Source organism: Ambystoma mexicanum, chromosome 2p (assembly GCF_040938575.1).
Source record: "Ambystoma mexicanum isolate Mex_15411 chromosome 2p, UKY_AmexF1_1, whole genome shotgun sequence".
NCBI lineage: Eukaryota > Metazoa > Chordata > Amphibia > Caudata > Ambystomatidae > Ambystoma > Ambystoma mexicanum.
The window spans coordinates 936,193,288-936,215,719 of record NC_090923.1 but is presented as its reverse complement, the minus strand read 5'-3'; the positions used below and the strand labels follow the sequence as shown (position 1 = coordinate 936,215,719).

The window sequence follows — 22,432 nt, the reverse complement described above, 5'->3', positions numbered from 1 at the left end:
ATCCTAGCACCTAGCCCCAAACCATAGTGCCGAGTTCTCATCCTATTCGCTCTTTCCAGAACCTCATCCTAGTCTGCAGTTCATCTCACATCGTCATCTAATGTTCTAGTCCCAAGACATTGTCCCTAGACCTCCTACCTCATTCTCTTATCCTAGTCGCTTGTTGTGATTTACTTGTCCCAAGTCGTAGTGTTGCATCCTAGTCTCTCAACCCTCATCCTGGTCAATTGTCCTAGTCCTTCAGTTTAAACCTTGTCACTTTTCCTAGTCCAAGTCCCTCACTTTATTCCTCGTCCAAGTACTTTTGCCCTAGGCCCTAGTCGTCATCCTAAAATCTTGTCCTAGTCCCTAATCCTAATCTCTCTCCCTACTCCCTCACCCTACACTAGTGATCTACTCCTAAATCCTAGTTCCTTGTCATAGTTCCTCGTCAATGTCCCCAGTATCTTCCTAGTCTATTTTTCTAATCCCTAGTTCTGTTCTCTCATCCCAGTCCCTAGTTCAAGTCTATCATCTTAGTCCTAGTCCTTCAACATAATCCTTCATCCTAATCCTAGTCCTAATTTAGGAAGAATAGCTCAGGAGCAACGCGTTTGTCTTGGGAACAAGACAACGCAGCGCAACACAGGTTTGAATCCTGATCCGTGCTTAGAATCCACGTGTTGATATTAAGCGCGTTATAAGTGAACAATAAAATTAAATTTAAAAAATAAATAAATGCCGGCCCTAATCTTTTATCCTAATTATAATTTCTCATTTGACAATTGTGTACTTTAGCTCTAATCTCTAGTTCTAGTCGTAGTCGCTCTTCCTAGTGCCAGGACAGGGCTGTGCTGCATGTGTGAGGCATGCAGTGGTGAAGACTTTTCTGCTCCAGACCAGTAGCCAGTGTAGGTCTTTAGAGATTCTAAATTATAGCCCCGTTTCTCGAGGCCAGGGGTCAGTTTCAAGGTCCATTTGCAGTTTTTCTGCATATAGATTCTTGGCCTGACCCACGTATGGGTTATTGCTATGTTCCAACCTTATGTTGGTCATGTGTACAACCAAGGTGGCCATGTCTTCTTTTGGAATTAGGTGGATAACTTTCATCAGTTTGCATATTTCACCGTATTTAGTTCATAGAGACAGAGAGTAAGCAATCCTCAGAGCAGACAAGCAGAACCAAGGCCTCAGCTATGTCAAGGGAAGTGTGGTATTTTCCATATTTACAGGTTAACACCCTGTCTTGTGGTATCAAGAAGTCTTCATCCACTGAGTGGCCTGAGCGTTCAGAACATCTTTGAGAAAAAACACTTCTGACACTAGCAACTAAAAATCATTAGCACGAAACATACGGAGGACATTTGCATTCAGAGTGGAAGTAGAGGGTGTCCATGGGTGGCGCCCTGTAGGAAATTCAGATTACTCTCCGACAGGTCAGTCGATCTCCAGGTGTAACTACCCTCCACTTCTACTGCAGTATCTCTTGTGCCTCCCACCTCCTTTCTATCCTTTCTATTCTAAATAGGCCACCGTCCAAAGGTGAAGACCGGGAAGACTGGCAGCAACCAAAGCCCATGCCAAGCGCTGCCAAGCATACAAGAGGCTGTCTCATCACCATTGCTCCAATGAGATTAACATAGGGTCTTATTATTGTCAGGAATATTATACACACAGCGGGCGAAATAAACATCAAATAAGCAGAAACGAAAAGCAGCCCCTGAGTATCCAGCAATAACCAGTGGCCAGGAGCTACCGCTGGGGAAAAAGGAGCTGGTACATAGTGTTCCACAAATGTAACTCACACATAATATGCAAACCTATAATGTTCTCTATTGTTTGAACCCAAATGCCTTAAATGGCATATAGAGGGGGCCTCATGTTTATTTATAGATTGCACCACATCACAGAGTTAAATTCACATGGGTGGCATTGGTTGGCCTGGGGAGTCAAAGGTATCTCCTGGTGCATGTTGGTGTCAAGCTAACCAGGCTCTTCTAGGCTATTAGCAGGAGCCAAATAGCCCCCCGCTCCTCTCAATTTCGAACCCTGTACACAGACGGTTCAGAGTCACTGCATTAAGGATACAGAAATTGGCTAGTGTGACAGAATGATGGCACAGAGGTTTTGCAATTAGGGGTGTGTGGCAACCTCGGTACATTGCCATCAGAGCCGAGAATGGACCAAACTCGCCTGCCCAATGGGAAGGAATCCTGGCAAAATCTCATCGCCAACCTTGTGGCCCATCCATTAGCTGTGGTTTTTCTATCAAGCCCTGCTATATTCCGAAGAAGGCGTGACATCCGTAGTTAAGCCAAAACATGAACATGCAATGCGTGTGCCTTTCTGGACATAGGTCAAGCCTGCCACACCATCAGACGTGAGGGCGCAAATAGTGGAGGCTTTTCATCGTACCCAAAAGGAACAGACTGCTGTTGGTAAACTGAGAAAAACATGGGGCTTTGGTTGAAGGGGCCCTCGTAATGCTCCTACCTAAACAATATTGGGCCTCATTACAAGTTTGCCGGTCCGGTAACGACGGTAAGCTACCGGCACCGTTGTTACCAGACCAGCAAACTACGAGGTCTGTGAGCGTGTGCCTTTCAGCCCGCCAGGTCTGACCTGGCATGCGGAACGGCACGTGCTCGCAGACCTTGACGGATGCACCGGCACCATTCATTCATGAATGGTGCCGGTGCATCCGTCCTGCCCATTCCCATTCAGTTCAATGGGACTCAAATGGGAATGGGGAGTAATATTTTCAGACGCCCGGGAATGGGCAATTACCGGGTCTGCTAGGACTGTAATGCCCCGGTAATTTAATGACCCCCAATGTAACCTGTCACTCTCTGAGCAGAGGGAAATTGGAATCAGTACATTTCCTACGATGTTGTTACGCCTATTATGAAAGCTTAATACCCCATTGTTACCCCATTGTTACCACTTACAGCACACCAGACTGTGTTAAGGTCACAAGCGACGCTAGGGCCCTTAACGGGGCTGTGCGCCCCCTTGACTAGGGGAGATATTCTGTCCAGCTGTGTATCAACAGCATTAGCATCTGCATGCCTTCGCAAAACAATTTTGGTGAGTGGGTTTGTGTTGGGGGCACAAGCCATTCCAAACATACATTGGCAATGCCAACAGATTTGGTTTTTGTGTAGGCCTGGGAAAGTCCTCTGCAAGGCACTGCCATAATGGCACTAACTGGCTATTAATGATAGCAGTTGCAAAATGGTGGGAGTTTAAGAACGAGCAGGAGAAAAAAGGAACACTGAGCCAATTACTCTGGTTTTGCTGCAATAATGCAGCGTTCTGGAGGTGCGTGATGGAGAGATTGTGTCTAGTGCTACGACTTGATATACCCGTGAAGGCTTCCCTCGATGTTCTTGGGGATGACCATCTAACAGATGATCTGAGTTATGCAAACAACTTCTGGCTGCTCGGCAGTTGCATGCTGGCAAATTAAATGATCCTGCGGGCCGGGAAATCTCCACATTACTTTTGTATTGACAACTGGGTTTTTGAGAAGCCAGTATTTAAGCACAAGGGTGAATGAACAAGTTTGAAGAGATCTGGGGTCCGTTCCAGGACATGTGTGTTAACTTGGGCATGAGTTGAGGACATTACTCCTTAAGGTCACTCCTTGCATTCTGCCTGATGCACGAGTCCCTATGTTTAATCTGGTTTCATGCCATGCGTTATTCAAGATGTGTTTTTGTTTCTATTCCAATGTCAGCGATTGACTAATGTTTCAGGGCTATGGTTCTGTTGGGCCTACGTTTCTTCATTCTTTGCCTATGTTGTTTTCACCTTTGTATCTTCTGTTCTCTCTGCATTTATAAAATAAAAAATGACACCGCAAAATGGTGTGAGTACCTGGGTATATAACAGCAGTGCCTGGCAAATGCCTATTTAGTACATGTTGGCAAAGCCAAACGTTTTGGCTTGTTTATGATTGTTTTTACAGGACTTCAGTGAAGGACACCCACACTGCTTATAAATCAACAGGCTGGCGGCAGACCCGTTTAAGACATTTTATTAAACCTACAGCGCGTTTACAGCTCCAATTAAGCCATTAACACTCAGAAGACTGCTTTGAATAAATAGAGTCAGGCACTTTGATTGCAAAGGATGATGTTATGGCTTGATAAGATAGCTCAAGGAGATCCCAGTAGGATGTGTTGTGGTCTAGAGAGGCCAGAGGTGGGTGGGAATGACCATGGCCATGGGCAGTCAATGAGTGGCTAAAACACCTATACACTTTGTGTCCCTTATATGCCATCTCCCTCTACCTGTACTCCAATGCAATAATGTTGGTTTATATGTGGCGCTTTAGCGCCATCTAATAGCCAAAACTAAAATGTGCAAGGTCGACATGGCCGCCATGTGAACAGAAAAAGAAGCTTGGTCCGTTGAGGATGATCTCCTTTGCTATTCCCATTGTGGCTGAACAGAAGGACGTGCAGACGGGGAATAAGGCACATGTGGGATCGAGGCGGTCGGAATGTTTTGGCCAGCTCAGAATGTGGGCTTTGTGGGCTTGCATTAACTTATAAAGCATGGGTTTGCCTAGGGCAGTAGTCTTCAAAGTGTGGGGCTGGCCCCCCTAAGCAAGCCCTTATGGTGTCCAGGGGGGTGCAAGGCTTTTCCAAAAGGGTGTTAGGTACCGATTTTAGGCATATAAGCAGATGTGGCTTCTGTGGAGATCTAGCAACATTATTTTAGACAACGGGGCCCAGCACCAACATTTTTACCCAAGGGGGGCCCTACGGTATTCTACCAATTTCTTAAAAGGCCCATCCATGGGTACTTCTGGGCCTATGGTGCTGCCATTCAGTACTGAGTCTGTGTGCCCTTTCTCTTACCCTTGCTCTAGTGTGTGCCTTTTCTTTCAGGTCATTCGAGTGAGTCCGATCGAGGAGAATACTGTGCCGGAGGAGATGACCTTCACAGAGCACAGCATCTGCGAGTGCAGGTAACAGACGGGCAGACACTCAGCTGTACTGATCACAGCAGGGGAAAGGGATGGATGAGAAGGCGCTCTGGGGCAAAGACCTAGGGGCCCAGGAAAATGTGTCATCCTTTCATTCTGTTCCCCTTCTTCAAAAATGGGATGGAAGTAACAACTATCTACTCAACCAGGCTCTACTCTGCACCTGCATCTCCTAGCTCCTGCACCACTCATTTATAAAGTGCTGTGAGGAGTGCGGCCGGGCTGAGCAATTGTGTAAATGGTGTCAGGTGCATAAAAGGTTTAAGCATGTCACCTTATTGGGTAAGGCCTGTGCAAAAAGCCATTCCTCTTTGTGGCTTTGGTTACACAGTGGACCGCAGAGCGGCTCCGCTCGCCGAGTGTACGTAAATACTGCAGTTTGCTGACTCCCAAAGTGGGGTGACCGTGACATCTACATCTGCCCAGATTCAGCCTTATGTTGCTGTGCACCTCCATTGAGTGCCAGGAACACCTTCATATGACACAATTCTCTTCAATAATAATACTAACTTGCTTTTGCATAGTGGTTGCGACCGCAGTTTTGCTGCTTCACAGCATTAAAAATAACCAGCTTAGAGTTACTCCTTTGATCAATTTCAGAAAGACAAAAGGCAGAGACACTTGTGGTATAATTCAAACAGAAAAACAAAAGAGGTGATAGTTGGAAAGTTTATAATTAATCTCAACCTCTGACATTGCTCTGGGCAACCCTCCAGACCATCGTACTTCACCTGCCAAGTCATTACCAAACCAGGCTTGGTCCCACCCCAAAAGGGGCAGTCCAGCCCGAACTGCTGGGTCACATCCCTTCTGCAGGACACCACAAGCATCCCCAGACATGTTTTGGCCTCATTGGGCATCATCAGTAATGAGTAGCTTGGGTCTTTAGCACCAGCAGGCTCTGAACCTACTTCTGGGCATACCATCCCGCTCAGGGTGACTTTAGCAAAACCAGAAGGTGAAATCATGAAGGATTTAAATTAATTGTAACCACTGGCGCGGCTCTGGGCAACCCTCCAGACTATCATTTTGCAACCTGCCAAGCCATTACAGAAGGGAAAAGACCATATGCACACCAGGCTTTGTCCCACAACAAAAGGGGCAGCCCAGCCCGAACTGCTAGGTCACATCCCCTCTGCAGGACACCACAAGCATCCCCAAACATGTTTCAGTCTCATTGGGTGTCATCAGTGAGGAGTAGCTTGGGTCTCTAGGCCCAGCAGCCACAAGACCCACGTCTCATCCGGTTGACTATAACAAAACACAAGAGCTGATGGCTGGAAGGTTTAGAATTCATCTTAACCTCTGACATTGATCTGGGCAACCCTCCAGACCATCGTTCCTCTTTTGGGGTGGGCTCAAGCTTAATTTGCACGTTGTCGTTCCCTTTCTGTAGTGGCCTAGCAGGCGAAAAAAGATGGTCTGGATGGTTGCCCGGAGCTGTGCCCGTGGTTAAGATTCATTCTAAACCTTCCCGCCATAACCTTCTGGTTTTGCAATATGCATGTGTGTGCATATATCTAGACCTCGCTGGAGATCTGCATGTTTGTAGACCTGGTCCTATAAGAAGAATCCACATTATTCTAGTTGTAAATGATTGATAATTTGCTACACACAGCTGTAATCTGCATGATAAGAAGCACAACCCAACACCTGGGTATAAAACACATCCTCACATAACTAGTGAGAAGCAATAAAGATGTAAGCGCTTGTGGCACAGATTGCAAGTCATATCCTGCAGTCTAGGCTTTCTTTGCACCCCATTGTGCATTGCTCTATGATACTTATAGCTTTTTTACATTACAAATGAGGTTCGACAGGTACTGGTGCTACAGGGTGCAACATGAAGTGAGCCTAAATGGCAAGCATTGTGAATATTTCACACCTGATATGGAACAACTTGAGATTGTTGTCAAAGGTCCTATCACGTGTTCTATTTTTAAAATGTAAAGAAGCAGCCCAGAAGAGCATGTATGATTAAGTCACCTGTGTTTGCTCATTGTTTCACATATTCGTGCAGCTTACATTGAAGGAGATACAGAATGAAAAGGCAGCTGTAGGCATTTAAATGAATATGTTCCAAATATTAACACTTCTTGCAACTGGTCAGAGAATAGAGCACCTTTCACACTTCACTGCATTCCTCTCTGCCTGAGGTGTCTGTTGCCCTCTACTAGAGATGCAAGCCTTACAAATAGACTCTGTGAAAAGACAGAATCATCGTTGCCAGTGTGCAGGATGCCTTGGTAGAGAACAAAGGCCATTTTCTAATGAATTTGCGCTGGGCTATTTTACCATACATTTGTCAGTAGTATTATGCAAAGAAAAAAATATGAGGGAAAAATGCTCTCGGCAACTAAAAGAAACGTTATCCTTAATGTTCACCACTTGAGGGCACTCCAGGCTGCATGAAGAAACGTGTCGAACTCGTCCATGATATAACAGTAACAGTCAATTCTTCAAAGCAAAGTACGTAAAAATGTCACAAAAAAAGATACTGAACAACTGGGCATAAGATGTCCAGATCTAGGCTTTAATTTAACAAAAATGCCATGTAGGAGTTGTAGTATTACTCAATTTCAAGTGGCCAAATGAATTTAAGCACCCAATACTAATGGTCTGGATAAAGAAAACAGTGCAGGTAGAGTGATCTCCAGGTAACATGAAGTCCGCTTGGCACCTCGTGTGGGGCACCCTACTGCCTTGCACTCTCACGACACAAGCACACTCTTCTGCGCATACACCTGCCAAGGGGTGCTCGCCCGCACCTTTGAGGCCAAGACTGTCTGGATGCCCTGCTGCCCAATAGACACAGACACAGTCCTCCTCCTGTCGCCAAGTATCCTGCTGCCAAGCAAATCATTGGCGATAGCGAATACCTACTAGGTACCCCGCTGACAAACATACCTATCTCTTTCGACGTAATTGCCCGCCCATCATATCTATCAGCAAGCACAGCCCCCCGCACCTCTGCCATCGTGTTACCATTCCCGCACACTCTCCCGGGCAACCCCAGCGCGCATCCCTTAAACCCCTGAGAAACCTACTGACAATTAAACACCTGCTGAAAAAAACAACTTCTTTATCGGGCAATGTTACAGCGGCCAAATGCTCGCACCCCTGATGTGGTCTCTGCACCTAGCAAACACTCAACAAGACCCATAAAACAAATCCTTAATTCACATGCTCATTCACCCATGTGTTGCTCAAAGTTGGGCACTGTTACTCCGCTTGACCTGAAGAGATGCAAGGTGCTGGCGAATTTCGTAATGCCATTGTACCCCAGGTATATAATGAGTTGTCCTTTCTTTGTTTTTAGGCGCAGGAGGAAACGACAAAAGCACGGGTATGTACATTTTTCCTCACAACTTTTTTTAATGTAATTTCTTTTAAAATATAATACAGCGCTCTATCATCAGATGAGGCAACAAGGCACTATACAGAAGCTAAAAGAAATCTATGTATATATTTGTGAAGGTGTGTTTGTATGTTCTGGGTTGGCACCAGCCCCGTAGCAATTGGTGGGCTGAAAGTTTGGCCCACGGTCGGCATACGAGTATTGGGTGTACTAGCGAAAGTGAAATTTGACCAGCCCCACACATTTGCCCTCTACAGGGCAGGGTCTGACCCTGTGCTTTCAGTACAGGCAATTTCGGGAAATTGCCGATTTGCGATTGTTGGCTCCAGCCCCAGAACAGTTGCTCGGCTGAAATTTTAAGTCTAGGGTGTACTTGCAATAGTGAAATTTCACCAACTCCGCCCTTTCACTCTGCACAGGGGTGGAGCGGGATGGAGCGGGGTCCGGCCCTGTGCTGCTATCAGTATAGGTGATTTTGGGAGATTGCTGATTTTGTGATTTTTCAAAAATAGGAAGTTATGACACAATACAACTTACACAAGGCTATAGCAGACCCCCACGTGCATGTCAGCTACAGACCCGCACAACCCCTGTATATCTATAAAAACACATGGCCAGGGGTGTTGCTAGGTCTGGAAAAGATCCAGGGCTACGCTAATGTCGGAACTGTCGGGAATTGGGGCTAGTTAGCCTTTTTGGTTGTAACCCCTCAGCTTTTATCCAGGGCTGCAACCAAAAGACCTGAGGCTAGAGCCACCTCAGGCTCCCCATAGCAACGCCTCTGTTAGTGGCTAACATGACAATGGGAAGAATGATGAGTTGGGAACCACAGGGAAAAGAACTTGAAAATACAGCAGAAACTAAATTAAAAAAGGGGGCGCGTCTGGGACCATGAGCCACTGAGAATGACTGGTTGGAAAATTAAGTGCAGTAGAATTTTGGCATTTGCATGCACCAATGTGTTGGCGAGGACACCAGCGATCTTCTGTTTTTTGGGGAAAACAGATAGCATCCCTCAGGGCAAGTGCTTTGAAGGAGATACAGCATAGCTTAAACTGGATGCGATAGGGAAGCCAATGAAACTAGAATAGGGGTGATGTGGCAGAACCTACAAGACCCCTAGAAAACAAGAGCAGCAGAGGAGTCAAGTAGTCAAAGAGAAGAGCTTTGAGAGAGTTGCGTTCCCATCATCCATGATAGAAGCATTGGCTTAACAAAGGGCAAGACATCAGAAACACCCTCAGGATTTGGTCATTTCTGCAATGTGTTCCTAGAAACCGCCTGCAGAAAAGAGATGTTGGGTATCACCCCATCATTCTGCAACCCAAAATACCAAATCTGAAAATGCTGACATTTTTACAGCGCATTCCAGCACAATTTTATGTGGTGGTGGGTTAGGGTAATAAATAATTTGAGGGGAGTATGAGGAGGTTGTGGGGTCTACCTCTGCATATTTACCTTTCTTTCCTTATTCCTTTATTTCGACCCAAATGGCTCATAAAAGTAACATACAAAAATGTCAACATCATTGACATAACAAAGGTATATTTTGTATCAATACAAAAGGAACACTACAATATAAAATGTTTTAAAACTTTACAATATAAAAAGGCCCTATTAAGGGTCCGGTACCAATGGATCTCTCACCGTTGAAGCTACAACTGAGGATCCCTTTTCGCAAGCCTGCAACTAAAAGCTCCCAGTACAATAATGTGAGATTTCACTTTCTCCCACCAAAGACACAAGGCTACTTTAAGCGTTCTCAGATGCAATTGTTTAAAAAGTGGTATCAGCCAGTTTCTCCTGATGCTGGCATAGGCTGGTCAGAACAGGATAAAGTGCACAGTGTTCTCTTCTTCCTTAGGACAAAAGGGACAAACTACTGGATTACTTGGGTTCCTGATGTACTTTAGACTAGCCAAGGGTAATTTACCAATACACAACTTCATGTATAGGGCCTTCATTAACTTCCCCTGCATACTATCCAGATAACTTTCAAAGCCATGGGCAATTTCCCTGGATAGATAGGGGGCCAAACTAGCTGAGCATATACGCTTCACCCTGGAATCTCCATCCCATCTAGCTACAATAACCTTATTGAATAAGATGTTGAAATTAGTCGGGATCGATTTGGGCTGTAGCCAGTAGCCTTCCATCCCCATTGCAACCAGCTCTTTTCTTATGGCTCGAACCCAGGGTAGATCATGCCCTCCCGGGTGAGTCAAAACATCCCTAACAGCCCTCCTATAGTGATCCAGATTACCATTTGACCATACTCTAGCCCATAGGGACACTAGACTTGTTCGACAGGCAAAGCCAATGCCCTGTAAGCCCAATTCCCACAGAACCAGGATATTGGGTGCATTGGCTGGCTGCCCTGATATGGACTCAAAAAATGTCAACTCTGCCACCTGTAGCATTCCTAAATTACACATGCCCCAGAGTTCGGCCCCATAAAGGGCTGCCTGCCGTACCTGGCTCATATAAATCTGTAGAAAGACACTGACCAGACCCATAGGCCTGCGTAAATCTGAGTACAGCCGCACCACACGTAGTCAGTTTATCCCTGCTCACCTTACTGGTTGTTCCGGCACAGCTGGCCGTCACTCGGACCCCCAGATACTCATAGCTCATTTTCTGCTCGATAATGCCACCTCTCAGACATACTCTGAGCCTGGGGATTTTCCTGGTGCCCTTTTTGCTGAACACCATTGACTGTGTTTTCTGCATGTTTATTGCGAGCCCATTTTCCTCGCAAAACTTTCAAAGGTTGCCAGTTGTCTCTGGAGACCCCTAGGAGTCGGTGAGAGGAGAACCACACCATCCGCAAATAGGGGGAGAGGTATTGGCTCACATGCATGCAATGGGGTATCGTTCTGCTGGCCCACCAGGCGATCAATAACCCCATTCATAAAGAGGCAAAACAAGATGGGGGCAAGGGCACTGCCCTGTTTGACAACCACATCTATTTTAATTCTTGAAGATGTCTGGCCATCTGATGAGGCCCTAAGGTGGTGGATGTCTGCCAAGGATGACACCTGAAGACAGAGTTGGACGTCATCAGCAAACTGTTTGATGGTGGAGCTCGGTCCCAATGCCGAACCTCTCGTCAGTTCTGTGGAAATGTTAAATAGCATGACAGATCATATCAACCCCTGGGGCATGCAACATGGCATGGGGAGGGGGTTAGTGCTGCAGGATCCCACCTGGGCAAATTGAGTGTGTCCACATAGGAAAGATGAAAACCATCTCACAGCGTGTCTGCCATCCAACCCCCTGGATGAACGTGAGTGGCAGGAATGGAAAAAAGCACCCTGTGGCACCCCATGCCGCAGGGAGGCTCAAGGAGCATGGCATCATCCACGCCCTTTCAGTCCGTGTCTCTCCTTTCTCACTCTCTGTATCCTGCCCACACTATCATACCAACTGAGTGATATCCTCGCAAATCACTATATCTTATTCTGATGTAGTGCCTGGTCGAAGGACTCTAACGGACTGGCATGTCCTCGAGCTAAAACAGAGAAGACGCAAGACACCACCGACAAGGACCGCTCCCGCAACAGTAACACGTTTTCATGCTTTAAACAAAGACTTGGGCACTAGTGCAAGTCAGGAGTAAGGAGCAGCTCAGAAGCCAAAAGGACAACGTTCCAACGTCCTGGATAAGAAAGTGTGCTCCACTGCAAGGCATGTGTGACCACTGTATCTCTGGTAGTGCACATGAGCACAGCACTCACATGTCATGTGCAGGGGCTATCAAAGTGTAACTCAGAGCGTGGTAAAAGTCCATCATGTATCATGTGTTCCCTGCTAGACAGACTTGAAGGGAAGGAGATAAGGGGCTGATGGGGAAATACAATCTGGAAAAATGCTCAGGGATGGCCTCTCCCTGGCATTGATGCCATGGTGTGGCATCATGTCTGCTGCATATCTACCTGATTTGCCCCCTGTCGGGTGCCCTACCTTACCAAGGTGTGGTCAGTTGGACCCAGCAGCACACCTCTGATAGCTCCACATAGTGAACCGCACTCCGGTATGGTGGTGTAAACACCAGAACTCCAGCCTCCATGGATTCATCCTTTGCCTATTGGATCAGGCTTTGAAACCAGTGTGTAGATGACTCGATGCTTTCTGTGCTACACTCAGACACGGGCAAGAATGGTGAGATGCCTTGTGGGTAGAAGACGGTTCGCATGGCTGGGATCATCCCAGAAGTACAAGTATGAAAGAGTTTACACATGGAAAGGAGGCTATGCGTCAAGACTGCATTTGCACAATTATTTCTGAACCGGGAACTATGAGTCCCAGTAGCTGAAACTCGAGCATGCACCGAAGGCGTTGATATTTCCAGCACGGCCTCATTCCGACGAGCACTGTAAATGAGTGTGAAAAAGGCCAACCGGGACTGCGTTCGTGCAGTGGGGTGGTTCACCCTCATTCTGGACCACCTCCACACAGAGGAGACACGGCTCAAGGAGTTACTGCAGCTGTTCCCTGAGAGGCACGGGGAACCGGGAATGCACTAGGTCACATTTGGTCTCCATCTTGTATAACATCGAATTTCAGAGATCTAAAATGGCGGGCGCAAGGACTAACATGGCAGCCTTCAATGCCCATTGATGTCTGAGGACCGCACCTGATTTTTCCCACAGCAGGAAAGGAAGTTACAGTCCATAACGATGGCTCACCGATCACTTCAGGGCAGCTTGAGGATTCCCTGTGCGATGCAGGAACCCCGGTTTGGAGTTTGTGCATGGGAATGCCGCGCTGAGTGGGAATCCTCACCACCTGACCAGAAGGAGGCGGATGTGTACAGAGATGCAGCAGGCATTTTTATGTACTTTTCCTCCGCATCCGCCCCATCTAAATTGAGGGTGAAAAGAATCATTTCCATATGCCCAATGAGTTTAGCCTCATAAAAAATTGGGAATGGCCGGTAATTAGCAGCTTTCTTGTGGCGAGATGGGTGGTGTATGGGAATGTTGAGGTTAATTGGTTTATTTACTTAATTCATACCGTTATTCTATCACTGGCTGACGGGGATTTATGAGTTGTGCTCTAGAAAAATCAATTAACATTATCAAATCAGAGACATTACTTACGATGAAGTCTTCCCCCATGCCGTGCCATTGTCTCAGCATGGAAGAGGTACCATAATAATTTGATACACCGGATAGGGAAAGCCGCTTAGGTCTAGTAGCGCTTCTGAAGCTCAATCATTTTGGCTTGTGACCTGGCAGTAACTTGCACTGAATAGTGCCTAAATCTCTTTGTAGCCCTGCAGCATACATGTATGCCTTATGTTGAGATCCTCAAAATTGAGGGCACGAAGTCGACGCTGGTCAGAAATACTGGGCAGGCTTCAGAGGCATGGTCATTCATGGTCATGTGTGAACACAGTGGCCACGAATAGAAGTGTAGCTCCTGCCACCTGGAACCGGGCCAAAGAGATAACATGCGAGGTTGTGGGGGCAGAAGCGATTAGTTGCTGTGCTGTCCAGGACTTTACTGGTGTATGAACACCGGCTAGCCGCCTGCTTTCCTCACAGCAGAAGACTGGGGCACCCCCTTTCTGTGAACCACGCAATGCTCCTTCTGTCACTAGGCAGCAAGTGTACTTCTTATAGATGATACCCGAGTCAGGGTCTCCACCTAGCCTATCATCCCCTGTCCCCTCCCTGTTGCCATGTGGGTGCTTTGAACAAGTATTTGCTTCCTGTATAAGAACCTAACAAGTGAACAATAAATAAATAAAGGTCTGTATCGTTAATCTGGGCAGACATTGGATGCCCCTGGGGTCCTCATATCATTTAACAACCTTCCGCCAATAAACCTAATTGCAAACGTGTGTGTGGTGAATCGTGAGGCGAGATCGCCCTTTCCCCATCTCCAACAGGAACCCGTCTACTGTCTGCATGTTCTTGCAGCGCTCTTGAATGCTGTCTTCAAACACCTCACGTTTTTCCCCAGCCACCTAGTTACACACCAGTCCCTTTTCGCATTTTCTTTTTTACGTTTAGCGCTGCTATCGCTGTGGCAAACAATATGGTTTAAAGGCACACGCTCCCTCTTCTACCTCTGAGCCCTGGCACCGCTTCTATGCTTCCCGATGCCTTCCACTCACATTCACGCTCACAGTCTAGTAAGTCCCCTCTCGTTGCAGTTACCAAAGGCATAACAACATCCCTCGTTGAAGTCCGTTGCTTCGAGGAATGCTCAAGTCCTCATTAAACTCTACTTAAGAACATTGAATCTAAGTTCGACCCTATTACACTTTATTTAGAACACCTACGAGCTCCTGATGACCTCTAAAATCTCGGTCCATATTTGCCATTATAATATCTCTTTCTAGTTCTAATCAAGGAGGGCCCTCTGGTCCTGAGTTCACCTCACCTGGAGGTCTGCACTGCTTCCGAGGGACACTGCCTCAACGCCATGCCGTGAGAGCAGCAGAAGGATTGAAAAGAAGCAAACACGTCGCCGATGCTAGAAAACATCTGCACAGACTACCTATGGAAGCTGGAATATCACATCCCCTGTTGACCATAGTGCATATATGTTTGGCGGGGACTAGCCCAGAGTATCTGGCAGAACATCTTATGAGAAAGCCTGTGCAGGGATCACTCAGATCCAATGATACTGCTTCACTGGTGGTGCCAGGGACTAAAAGTGACCCCAGTCAGTAAAGGTGCTTTCTTTGCAGCCGCTCCCAAGGCATGGAATGCAATTCTTCTGAATCTTAAAGGTATCAAATTGTGCGAAATGTTCAAACAGAAATTAAAAACGTATTTGTTTAGGTTGGGGGGTGCCCGGTGGACAGTCTGGTGACTTGAGTGTTTGTTGTGTCAGCGTGCATACTTTTGTTATGTGTTGAGATCCTGCTCTGAGCAGAGGGCCCTTACGCCTCCGGGCTTCTTGGTGCGCATTATAAATAAAATAGAATAACATAACATGGCATTGGCCATGCATGCATGCATGCAAGGATGCCTCCCTTTCACTGAAGGGACAGGATTCGCATCTACAAGGGCTTCATACCAAATCCTTTTCAACCATGAGCCAGTGTATAGCAACTCTTGCTCCATGCATCGCTCTACCATAGTGAGATAGGGTACCTTGCTCTGCAGTTTTATGGCTAGTCCTCCTTTCAGTGTGCATTCCTTATATGGTCCAGCACTCCACCATTGCTCCCCTCACTCGGGTCAGCCCTAATGTGGTGGATCTAGACTGAAGCGAGGAGACAGCAGCATGTTGGCTAGTCAAACTCAGGCACCGCTGAGAATCATGAGGTACCTTGCAGGAAGGCACGGTACATGCAAACTATACTCCCTTTTATAGTAGGGAAATGGGGCATCACCAACCACCTAACAGCGACATGCAACTACTTTCAATCAGTCACCAACCAACCTGGAAACCGAAACGTTCCACTACACTGCCATTCCAGACTTGTGTGTGGCATTCCAGTTAATTGATTTATCTTTTGTAACGCACTTAATACCGGAGACCAGTCTCTAAGCACGGGACCAGGATTCAAACCTGTGTTGCTCTGTGTTGTCTTGCTTCCAAGGTGAATGCGTTGCCCCTGATCTATCCTCCCGACCCATTCTGCCTGCACATTGTAGGTTACATGCACAGTAAGCCCAGTAGTAAAAGGCACACAACTTCACAATGGTCATGAAACATCAAACTCCCTCGCACCCCCTTCGTTATCTTAAGATGTTGGCTCCACTTCTCAGTGACATATTCTGCAAGCAGGAGGTCCCACTCCCCATTGGTAGTTTGTACCAGGGATCTACCACCATTATAAGCAAGCGGGGCTGATCAACACATGGCACATTAAGCTCCAATACTGTGACACACCAACAAAGGCTCTACCAGTCCCCCAACCCCTGCAATCTCATCCTGTGGTCACCACACACAAAGGTGTAAAATACTGCATTCCAATAAAACCGACATTGCCACGTGACCCAACATCTTGTGTAGAGCACACCGCAGTGGTGGATGACAGGCCAGGTCCCCTCTTAAAAGTGTGTAAGGTGGTTAGTGCCCTACGTCCTATGTGGGTGTAAATAGCAGCCCCCTTCCGGCCTGCTCTTCAGTTGGGAGACGCTGACAAGGTAAGGGGTTAGGAGTTCTGCAGGATACATGTGTGAGATTGTGAGGTCTTCAGGGGCCTTGTACAGAGATTCATATGCTGGTTTGTTATGGTTTGAGTAATTGCGCCTCACCTGATAACAAAACACATGTATGGGGCACCTGGTAGACAATCCTGACTCTCTTGGTGTCACAAAGAAACACAACAATGCACATCAGTGGGGACTGAAAAAAATTAGTTTGAGCGTGAAGTGCTGTGGAATAAAGCACATTTGTTGCAGTGAGGACCGTAATCTCTGTGACACAGGAAGCCCTGGAGCACACAGCTACAAATGTGCCTGGAGCACGCGAAGACAGTGAGCGTGAAGCGCTGTGGATAAAGCGTAGTTGTTGCACTAAAGACCGTAACGTCTGTGGTACAAATTTGCCTGGACCGCGTGAAGCACTAAGGTGTAAAGCACAGTTGTTTCATTTGCCGTAGTCGCGACTGAAAGAAATTAGCATGCGCGTGAAGTGCTGTGGAATGAAGCACATTTGTTGCAGTGAGGACCGTAATCTCTGTGACACAGGAAGCCCTGGAGCACACAGCTACAAATGCGAAGCACAGTGAGCGTGAAGCGCTGTGGAGTAAAGCACATTTGTTGCAGTGAGGACTGTAACGTCTGTGGTACAGGAAGCCCTGGCGCTGACAGCTACAAATTTGCCTGGACCGCGTGAAGCACTATAATCTTAAGCACAGTTGTTGCATGTGCCGCAGTCGGCGCAATTGGGTGCCCTTGTGGCAGGTACTCCCCCCACCCTTGAGTCAGGTACTCTCTGAAGTAAGTTTACAACGGAGCACTGCAGAGTCACGTTTGGTAGTTCAGACGTTGGATTCATTTAAGCAGTGACATTTGAGACACTGAACTGCTCATCTAGAGGACCTTGACTGGCTGAACAGGTGATTTGGAATTTCGGAATCGCCGGCAGGAAAATTGTGTGCCATTTGCAGCAGATATTAGTGAGGTAAGCAGAATTTGTTACTGAGCCCACAAAAAGTAATCATTTTTGACCATTAAGTTCCCTTTGGTGATTCAGGCCCAAATACCAATGTACGACCTGCTCAATAAAAATGCTGGGGGTGATGTTTCAGGGTCCTCCGTAACCCCTCAGGCTTCGGTGTCTCACGAACAGCCCTCACAGCCCCCTATTAAGACCCCAACATCGGAAAATTGTATGGCTGTTAATTTCAACCAGTCATGTGTGAGTGAGACTCGTATTTCTCAAGTTGATTCTAAAATCGTGCCTGGTCCTTCCATAGATCTGATTAAATCATCAGCAAGACTGCTTGTGGCAGGAGTAAGTGTGTCAGTGAAAATTGAAAAAAAATCTAGAAATAAAATTGTGCACCTTTTTAACAGCAAAAGCTTAAGTGGTCTGAATTCTACATCGGCTTTTGAGGGGTTTGATCCTCTAGAACTGCCTGCAGAAATGAACCCAACTCTAGTCACTAATGGAACTGTGGACAGCAGTGAATTGCCAGGGGCTAGAGAAGGATGGGATAGGGGAGCGACCTATTGAACAAAAGACTTTGAAACATACAGTATCCTTGAAATCAATCTCTCTCTCACACAGAATTTGTACAGAACGGCCCCACATGATGTTCCTGGGCAGAATACTTTTTCGGGTATTCTTTCTGATTCTTCGATGGATTAATCTTGTTTATCTTCCTCCTCATTTGCTGTTCCATCGATGAGTAATGATAGGGCCCTAGGAGATATTACTAATCGTGGCCAAGCCTCCATATCCGCATTGTATATGGTATTGGCCTTGATAATGGAAATGTATGATGATATATGGACTGAAGTAAAACAAAATACAGTGATTTTAAATTCTGTCCATCGATGCCTTGACTCTTGGAGCCCTAAATTGGTTTTGGAGCATCCAGTGACAGTCATCTTGTACTCATCAAATACAATTATACATACTCCCCTGGAACAAGAGTCTTTATCAATGTTATTTTAAGAGATAAATAAAAATGAAAATCTTAGCCTTTGTCTATCTAATAAGGAAACTCTTACTGATGAGAAAGAGGAAAGAGTACAAAACATGAAAAACCAAAGAAATGTTGAGGCTACATCCAGTAAAGCAAAGATTTAAATGAAAATCACACACTGTTCTGGCCCTTAATAAGAATAAGAAAAATAGACCGATCCAGACAGTTTGGGAAGATGAGACTCTGCTGAGTACAACGAGTGACACACATAACAAACCATTGAGGAATGAGTCCGTGAGTTGCTCTTAGGGAGGTGTAAAGCTCAGTAGAGTGTCCTAGCAGGAAACATATTTAATAATAGAACCTAATTCCTCTGTTGTTATTACACAGTGTCACTAATACGAACTACATTTGCTATTTTATGAGTTCTTCCTGGCAATCTGATTTATATTCCAGAAATTGGTGACCTCAAGAAGGAAAATCAAGTGCATCAATACATCAATGTTATTTTCCTCCTTGTGCCTGACAAGGTATTTATTTCTTCATCAGTATGGCACAATAATAAAAACATATTCACAAATATACAAAAGAAATTTGGACAATCTCATATATACATACAATCAAAATAAAATATATCAATAATAAAGATCATAACAGAATATAAAATAACCTACAGGGAGTAATGTTGTAGCAATCTTGTTTTTTAAGATGACCTACTCGTGGTATGTGCCTCTCTATCTAGCTACTTGTCGTAAATACACCTAAATGGTTTATAGGTTCCAGGGTCTAGTTAAGGAGGTGGGCACTCAAATGAATTGTGCACCTTGGATGTTGTTTGGAGAAATCTCAGCAATAATCCAAACAATAACTGATTCTTGGAAAAGAACCTCAGCTGATACAAAGGTGAAGACTCTAAGATTCTCAGATATACAAATGAATAGTGATATCCCGAAACATAATAGACAGGGAAAAAGGATACTTCATCATCAAGAAACATATTAGTGTTTCTGTTGCCGGACAGACAGAGACCTCTGCTTAATAGATCAAAATGCTGTGGCTTTAATCTACGATATTCCTAAATTTACCCTGATGTCTGCACATTGCATTGACCTGGTTGACTTTGTAGATGACTCCAGAATGGATTTAGTTGCTTTAGACATTCCATCAAAAGTTATTCGAGAAGTGTTATTGTCAGAAATAGGTAGCTTTAGACAATCGGGTTGTGCTATAGCCCCAGAGTTAGAGTTGGAGAATAATTCTCACAAAAGGAGGTTAGACTTTATAGGAAGTCAAAATCTGGAGTACCCAATTGAAGACATAAAGATAATTTGCAGTACCAATAGCAATGATTCGAATACATGGAAGACTGTGAAAACAAAGAACCTCTCGAAGGGATGTGCCTTAGTTTGGTCTTGGTTATCGGCAGCATTAAATAAAAGCCCTTGCAACTTACGGGTTACAACACAGCACATTTAGTGAGGGACAAACATTGGGAATTCTATCTTGGAATACGAGAGGTAATGGTCATCTCTTAAGTAACATTCAACTGTGCATTTAATTGAGGCAATTCCCAGTTGTCATCTTGTAAGAGATATGTTAGATATAAGACATTTATCTGGACAGGTATAGTATTAACCAGCAATTGGCAACCCAGGACTCACATGGAGACCCCTCCGGGGGTCTATTAATTGCGGTTAATAACTCATTGGGTTGGACTCTTGTTAGTTCAGACTCAAGCACATATGGTCTCCTGGTAAATTGGTATTCCATTGATGATGGAAATGCTCAAATGAATCTCCTGATTGTGAACATTTATTGGAATGCAGCTAAATTTTACATCGCCCAATTTCTTAATAAATTATTGAATATTTTAGAAGATTGGTGCTCCGACAGTGAAGGTGTCTATATTTTTCTGGTAGGTGATTTTACTTCAATATATCTCTCCAGAAAGGAAGCTAAAGAGGAGACATTGTTTCATGCCATTAGCATAAATTGTGAGGGCCACTGATGGTCAGCATTTCTCCAAAATTGGGAACTGTTCTGCCTAAATGGTAATGTAGAGGGTGACCTCGAAAATGAGAATGCCTGGCTTAGTGGCGCCTTCTCATCAAGAATTGATTATATCTTGGTAGACAATGGACTATTCCTGAGATGTGACAAATTCCATATTATCGATACAGAGCACAGTGACCATAGAATGATCATTGCATACTTTCTTCCCCCACATACATTGCTAAAAGCAGAGGGGCCCTCAAATGGGTTAATCAATATGGCAGGTAACAGAATTACATGGAATTGTAGCAATACAGTAAAACCTAACAATGTAGTCTTGGATGCCTTCTATGAAGTAGTGGCCCCATCAAGAAAGGCTCCTAACTTCTCCCCAAACATTTGATTTATTTTTAAGAGATACAATAGAACGTTTGAAAAGGGGATTTCCATGGCTAAGCAACATCGTGCACACAAGTTTGACTTAGAGGAACAACAGAGAAAAAGGAACATGCATAAAGAGCTCAGATTTATTAAAAAGTGACAGGATACTCCAGAAATCAAAATCCAACTTTGTAAGCAATTGTGCCAACAATTTAAAAACTGGATGAGGAAGTTTAAATATATAATGGCACCAAAAGAGGCGGAAATCATGTTAAAGATTGTAGTCTCTGAACAAAATGAGAATTTCTGGATGCTATTTAATAATCTTGAACGCTCTCAAGGAGACGTACAGATCAACCCTATCCCGGAATCTGCTTGGGTTCAGCATTTTCACTCACTATATGCGAGGGGTGCTGATATGCAAAATTTGAATGTAAGAGGAATAGCAGTTAGTTGGGTGCTCAATTTTGATAATTACGATGTTTTGTTCTCCATCAAGAAGGCCATCAATTCTTGTGCTGGTGGGCCACAAGGCCTTTCAAATTTAATTCTGAAAAAAGCACCAGAATTGTGGGCCCTGGTCTTATATGTTTTGTTCAGTAACATTATTACTGTGGGGAAGATGTGACGTCTTGGAAACGTTTGCATGTTGTCCCTCTTTATAAAAAGGGGAATTAGGAAGACCCATCCAACAACAGACCAATGGCATTGTTAGATGTAGATAGTAACATTTTCACAACTTTCATCTAAGCGAAAAACAGCGGTTGCATGAATTGACACGAATATCCCTAAAATGCAAGGCTATCTCCACAGATGCTCCTATGCTTGAGCTCTCAGATGCTATCAGAGGAGATTTGCAGGTGATCACTAAACAATCGGGTCTTGGAAGTGAAGGTAACCTCGCAGAGATCAGGTGCAAAAAGGGAAGTGCTTGGCAATGGAAAAGAGTGATGGAGTCGAGGTGAGAAGGATGAAGTCACTGGTAGAACCCAAAAGAGAAGAATATCAGAATCCACATTATGGTGATGGAAAAGTGTGGCCTGGTTTTGTCTTCGAAATTCTGAAATACAGTGAGGAAAGGATCCAGTCCAATCTCCATACAAGCTGCGAAACAGAGAGAAGAGCAGGTGGTCATGGAGCAAGCTCGACATTGTGTATATTCCCAAATTCACAGCCGAGGATTGGTAATCCAGAACATCAGAGGAGCAAGCTCCAGATTAGCACAAATCTCTCCTATGTGACTCCTGGAGTGTATTTCCCAAGTGTATAAGGGAATGTCCCAAAACAGTATATAACTGCACGCCCAAAGGAAACAGGAAACAGCTGGAGAACACTGGATCCCTCAAGCACTCCACGACTTTTCTACCTCAAAACAAGCATCTGCAAATCCAATAGGTCTGGCTTTGTAACTGTAGAGGGTACGGTTTGTGCTTTATTTTATTTTTGCTCAGTTTTTTGCAAAAAGACATACCTACACCGCTCTTGGGGCCTGTACTTGCAGTAGAACAAATAATACATTGTACTGAGCCACTGACTGGGTGCCTCGAATCTGCATCTTCAAGCCTTTGGCAGAGAACTAAAGCTCTCTATAGCCAGGCATACAATTATGGTATGGAAGGTTGCCCAGAACAATGCTACTGGATTTGATTAATTCAGAACT

At 45.2% G+C, this 22,432-nt stretch overlaps 1 protein-coding gene across 1 annotated transcript in view; it reads left to right on the top strand.

Annotated features, from left to right (window-relative positions):
- Nucleotides 1-22,432, top strand: part of LOC138566934 (placenta growth factor-like) — a 354,273-nt gene that overhangs the window by 311,439 nt on the left and 20,402 nt on the right. The window contains exons 4-5 of the mRNA XM_069644691.1: nucleotides 4,878-4,957; nucleotides 8,295-8,321. Coding sequence (XP_069500792.1) covers nucleotides 4,878-4,957; nucleotides 8,295-8,321 — 107 coding nt within the window. The remainder of the gene's footprint in view (nucleotides 1-4,877; nucleotides 4,958-8,294; nucleotides 8,322-22,432) is intronic.